Source organism: Lepisosteus oculatus, chromosome 21 (genome assembly GCF_040954835.1).
Source record: "Lepisosteus oculatus isolate fLepOcu1 chromosome 21, fLepOcu1.hap2, whole genome shotgun sequence".
NCBI classification, from domain to species: Eukaryota; Metazoa; Chordata; class Actinopteri; order Semionotiformes; family Lepisosteidae; genus Lepisosteus; species Lepisosteus oculatus.
Window position 1 is genome coordinate 3937191 of NC_090716.1, and position 6000 is coordinate 3943190.

A 6000-nucleotide genomic window follows, 5' to 3' on the forward strand; every position below is an offset into this window, starting at 1 on the left:
CATTTTTTGAATGCATGTGCAGTGCGTCTCTTTCTGAAATTCTTAACATTTTGCAGCTTATATATTTTTGCTTCTCCTGGAAACTGTTAAAAAAAATAAACCATTTTGAAATCTCGTATTTGAGTCATGTCCGCGGCACAGTGCCCACCTCCCTGTCGGCGCTTTCATTTTAACGCTCTCTTGTGAACTGTAGCTATAACACGAATGCACAAAAATGATTTTCTTTCGCTCGGTCTGTTTTGTCAGTCAAGACTGGGAGTGCTTGTTAAGCATGACTGCTGAACTAAAAAAAGAGCCTAAAATCGCAATTAATTGTGGGATGTCTGATTTATTTCTCTTTCAGCAGTCAGGTAAATGTGTTCTCTTGCATATAGATGGATAATCAACGTTCGACTGGAGTTGCCCTTTACTTTTTCGTTTTGTTTTCCTTTTGACAGGAACTCTCTCCAGCAGGTCCTCCTTCTGTTCTGCGGAATAGCAGTGATGGTTCTCATGTCTGCAATAGTGGATTAAAACCTCACCGCATGAAGATCAAAGACATTTCTTTGTAAGCTTTAAGAACTTCTGGAGAGCGGTTTCTTCTGTCCCTAGAAGCTCGGTACATTTTTTTTAAAGACTCCAATTAGTCTTAAAAGATCATGCCTTCGACAACCAAATCACAATGAACTGACAGTCTGCCCAGACACGGTTATTTCCCAAGGTCTCCTGCTTCCTCTTTGGTATTTTCCCAGGATGAGAAGCTTGAATTTCTGAAACTGAAGTTTGTAAAAGGAAAAGAAGAGCTGCCTGACAGCAGTGGAATGTGTCCTGTGATTCTGAAGACTGATGACTTGACGCAAAGTCATTAAACACAGTTGTTGCCCTATGGGGCTGCTACTGAATTTGATGGGAGGGGCAATATTGTGCTCCTGCCCCCCATAAAAATTATGTCCAGATTAGTTAATGTGCCCAATGGAACCACAAAGGCCGACACCAATAAAAAGGAAGCCATAAAGAGTGTTTGTATGAGAGAGCTTGTAAAGACTAGAACTGAAATATCTTGTGAGAAACTTCCTTGGCCTTTGTATATATAAAAAAAAGGGAAGGTATAAATTGAATTTAGTTTCCTGTAAGTGCTAGCGTCAAATCACCATTTTGTGCCTCCTCCTTTTTCATTCGTTAACGGAAGATGTCATTTAAATGATTATACCAGACACCTGCCCTGTTAAAATATAAACCTTCCCCAAACTTCGGGGTAGTGTCCAGTTATACTCTTGGTACTTCTGCACCCACGGAACTGCACGGTGCATGACCTCAAGCCACTGGAATGAGTGTTTGTGCCTGCTCCGTTTTCTGCTTAGTGTTTTGTTACCGCTGTATTAGATCTATATGAGCGACACTCCTTTTGCTGTGCGGCGGGGCTCTGTATCATGTAAGCACTCCCGGGAATTAACTACCAGTGCAAGCTGGGAGTCATTGAGAGTATGACTTACACAAAGCCCAGCTGCGCTGCAGGCTTGTGCATGTTCTTTTTTTTTATCCACTTAGCGGAAGCTTGGTGTACTTTTATATCCTGGGCTTTTTTCTGTGTGTAGAGATTTCCATAATGTCCAATCAAACCTGGATATAAAAGGATAGAAAACAATGCAATAATATGTCCTTGGAAATTTGGCTTTAGATTTTTACTTGGTCAGCGTTATACGGAGGTCAGGTTATGTGGGTTTTTTCACTAGCGTGGCTGCTTTATTTTCGTTTGTACATTTGTACTAAATTAAGTATTTATGTTGGTTCTCTTCTCTCTCTCAGTGAGGGAACATGTTAATCTAAAGTGTGAAACTCCTATTTATGATATAAAGTGTAGATACCTCTATAATCAATTTCACCGTAGTGCTTTCAAATTTATTAAAGCAATAACTAAAGGCAAGGAACTTGTTACATTTGGAAAAACGGCAAGACCAGAGATCAGGTAAAGCGAGCTTATGTATTCAGTTCTCCTTACACGACATTTAACGGCAGATCACTTAAAAGTTGTTCCACATACAGTACCTAACTATTTACAAAACAGTTTTGTGTTTTTTTTCTCTATAATTTCCATTGCACGGTGTAAAACATGGTTTTAGGCGGCATTTGCCAAGCGATAGTAAGAATTCGTGATTTTAACTTTAATAAAATCTCTTGCAAAGATTTACAAACCTAAGATGCCTATTTTACATTGCTGAAAATACAGATATACGTTTCCCTTGGCAGATGGGCCTTTTAACACGGAGCAGAATATGTAGTGTCAAGATAATCCATCCCCCCATTAACAGGAAGCCGCTTATTCCTGGCTGAAACACGGATTTTATCCTGGAATTTTCCGATTATATCCTAGATGTGATGCCAGTCCATTGCACGATAGATTAGGGAGGTCCGAGACCCTAGAGTGATCATGCAAAAACCACGCACAAGACCCCCTAGTTCCGAATCGAACCCAGGGCACATGGTCTGTGAGGCAGCCATACAAACTACACCACTGTAAGATATTATTCGTAATCGCACAATAAGTGACGGTCTCGGTCTGTCTGTCTTCTCCACTTTCACACTAACGTAAGGCTTTGACGACTGCATGTCTGCAAAAGTATGCAATGGGCTTTAACGTTTTTTGTTTCATATTATTTCCTTCCTTTGTTACATTATCTCCAAAGAATTATTACAAAATTTCCACCATGCCTGCATCCTAATAGGGGAGGCCTGTTTTCCCATATTCAGCTATCTGTGTAAGTTGAGTCCAAATGATTATGTATATAAATTAAATTTGTTTTTATTGGTAAAGATGGAGTATATTTGAAAATAAAACAGAATTATAAAATATTTTTGTAATGTATTGTTGAAACACATTTTTTCATGTGCATTTCCACCGTTTTAACAAAAGCAGAAAAAATACAAACACAGTCCTTGTTAAAGTGCAGTGTAATCCATTTGAAATTGCCGTTTTGTTATTCCTAACTTGCATTTGTAATTTGGGAGTATTGTTATGATGAATAGAGTCCACTTTTCTGTTATTAACAGCTGTAATTACATTTTATTCATTGTTTAATGTTCATTAATGGGCTTTATGAAAGTAAATTTCCCAATAAAGTCTCCTGACCAATTCTCTGAAACTCTCAACACCTAAAATCCTTTTCTATGAGTGCCTTGTTAGAAACAGGGTTTCTAAGCCTGGGAGATTTTTGGCACCTTTCAGAAGTGTGTATATGTGGATTGTGTTTTTGTTTATACAGCCAAGCATGGCCATTTAATGTCTGTGTTCAGAAGGCGAAAGGAAAAGTGTCTGTGTTCTTGTTAGTCCAGATTCAGTCACAGTCTGTTGAACACGGAGAAAGGTTGTCGGAACCTCCTCTTTCTCCTCCTCATTTCCAGAGACTCCAGCTGTCGGTCTGTCCTGTAGGCTTAAATAAGAATTTGGAGCTTTGCTCCATCTCGCAGACTGTTCCTATGGCAACAACCCTGTGGAACTATATAAATATATCAATTAAGATCTTCCAGACCAAACGAGCGTTGTCTGTGAATGACACATTACGCTGTGTTTAAAGTGCTTTTGAGCTCTGGGTGTTGCCCTTTGGGGGGGGGGTGTTTGGGGTTCGATTGTGGTAGAACAGACGGCTGTCAGGGAGCACCATGCTTCTCAACACACAGTGGCTGTACCTCACTGAGGGCACCAGCAGGAGCAGCACTGATGTCTGGGACCTCTGACCGGTTCACCTCTGCCTACCAAGCTCAGAATGGGAATATTTGATTGGTGCCTCTTGTGAGAGAGTCCTGCCCTGAGTGAGTGCTTTGCCTATATAGACTTTGTTTTGAGGCATGTGTTCTGGAGTCTGAAGGTCTCCTGATCAAGAATGATTCTACGGGGACTCTTTATTTAGGAACAAGTAATAGTTTTATTCCATGCTGAAAAACCTAGCATAACGCAACATTTCAGCTGTTTCCTTTCTTCTCTTTTCAGCATGGAATAAACCTATTATTTTGTTCCTTTGCTGCCTACGCCTGCTGACGCAGCTCCCCACCTGAACTCTTTTTATTTATATATAATCACAAAGGATTTAACCTAACGGCTGCTTTAGAATCACAATCATTCATTTTAACACTAAAATGGACGTGTCGCATTATTTGTCTCGCGCTGCTTTTCCTGGAATTTAAGGAACCTCGTTACTGTTGATGATCTTGTTTTGTTTTTGTTTTATTGCCATGCCCGACGGGGCAGAAAACAAATCGGACAGCCTAAATGGGTTTTTAGAGCTTGGAAAAAATCTCTTCTAGGATGGGTCAGCTACAGTATATCTCAACGGTCTGAGAGGGGGTGAGCAAAGTCTCTTTAACTGGGGCTCTTTAAAAATGTGTATGCTGTCTTTTCAGTGGTCTCTGCTAGAAAGGTGTGGTTGAGTGTTACTCAACCTTTTTTTTTACGTTTCAGTTCCAATAGAGATTAATTAGATGTGCCAATTAACTCTGAAGCCTTGCTGCACTCTACAACCATGAGTAGACCATCTGGCCAATCTAACCCATTTATCAGGTAGTAGTTAATTGATTTGAGATTCTCACCCAGTCTTTTCATGATGGAAACCAGTGTATCGGCTGCAACATCGTGGCTGGGCAGCTTGTTCAACAGCCCTTGATTTATTTATTTTTTCCCCCCACCCACTGTCGACATCACTTTTAGATTAACGGCTTTGTGCTTAATGTGCTGTCAAAAGCCAAACTACTAAAAATATATTAATGCAGATCTTTTGCACTTCTGACTCTCTCAACTGCACAGTATCAAAGGCTTGACAAAATGCTACTTCTCAAGTGGTGCTGCAAAGGGGGAAATTACTAGCAGCAGCAAGCAAAAAAAAAAAACACTAATCTTAAAACAGTCTCAAGAAAGTTAACTACATTTAATCAGGCTTTGTTGTTCTGTGAGGCTGTAAGTCGGCATTCAAGGTTATAGCACATTTCTGTTGAATTGTGTAAATTGTGCGAGAGCATCATGGGCAGTGTGGTGTTTGTAAGATCTCGTCGCTGAAATCAATTTAACAAAAGCCCTAGATAATTTTCTCTTTTGTGTGGCAGAATGAATATCTGTAGAATATTCTGTTCAGCCACAATTAGATTGGAAATGACAACCTCCAGTTCTCTCCACTTTTTCAAAAGGATATATGCATTTCACTTTGCCTATGCCTTTCTGAAAGCTAATACTGTATGTGTGTTTTGTTGTCTGTAAATATTTTGCATGGATTCTGCTCCGAATAAAAGGCTCATACACACTGTAACCTATGTCTTCACTCATTCCTTCCAGTGATATGTTAGGGATGGTTGTTTTACCTAGGCTGAAATGTCCTGATGATTCTAATACATTTGAAGAAAACCTCAATAAATCCACTGCTAAAATATACATAAGTGTATGCATGCAATGGATTTATGTGGCAGATTAGAATACCTCTCAGTGAGCTGTAAGCATATCTTTATTCACTCCCTGAAGTCTCATTTCCTGGCTCTCTATTAAAGCACTTGCCCTCTGCTTTCTCCGAACATGTCCCTCCTGTACACACCATGATTATCGCTTCAGTACACTGAATATCTTCCAGGGAAGGGCTCTCTCTAATTTAAATTGGTGAGGATGGCTGCAGAGGGAGCGTTCAGAACCAGTGGATCGGATTCTAGTGCTTTTTAATACTCCAGCAGTAATTGAAAAGTCTGAGCTTCTCCGCACTTGACAGACAGTGGGTGGAAAGTAGCTCGAGTATTTTCCAGCCAGAAAAACATCACCCGGGTGAGCAATTAATGAGCCGGCTGCTTTTGTAAACAAGCACCTGTTATTTGGTGTTGGGCTGCACGTCCAAGGCCATGTTGTCATGTCTGTGATGGGTCCTTGGACAGTAAGAAACGGATTCCTATCAGATGGAGATTTTCTGTTCTTGCGTCTGCCTGAAATAATTGGATCAAAACGCACTAAAAGCAGCAAACCTTTTTCCATCTGTGATGTGGTTTCATTGCTATGGC

The 6000-nt window shown here is 40.2% G+C and overlaps 1 protein-coding gene across 2 annotated transcripts in view; it reads left to right on the forward strand.

The window, feature by feature from the left end:
* Positions 1-5270, forward strand: part of slc39a13 (solute carrier family 39 member 13) — a 28842-nt gene extending 23572 nt beyond the window's left edge. For both annotated transcript variants that reach the window (XM_069181531.1, XM_069181530.1), the window contains exon 10: positions 438-5270. In XM_069181531.1, coding sequence (XP_069037632.1) covers positions 438-513 — 76 coding nt within the window. In that variant the 3' untranslated portion in view covers positions 514-5270. The remainder of the gene's footprint in view (positions 1-437) is intronic.
* Positions 5271-6000: the final 730 nt, after the last annotated feature.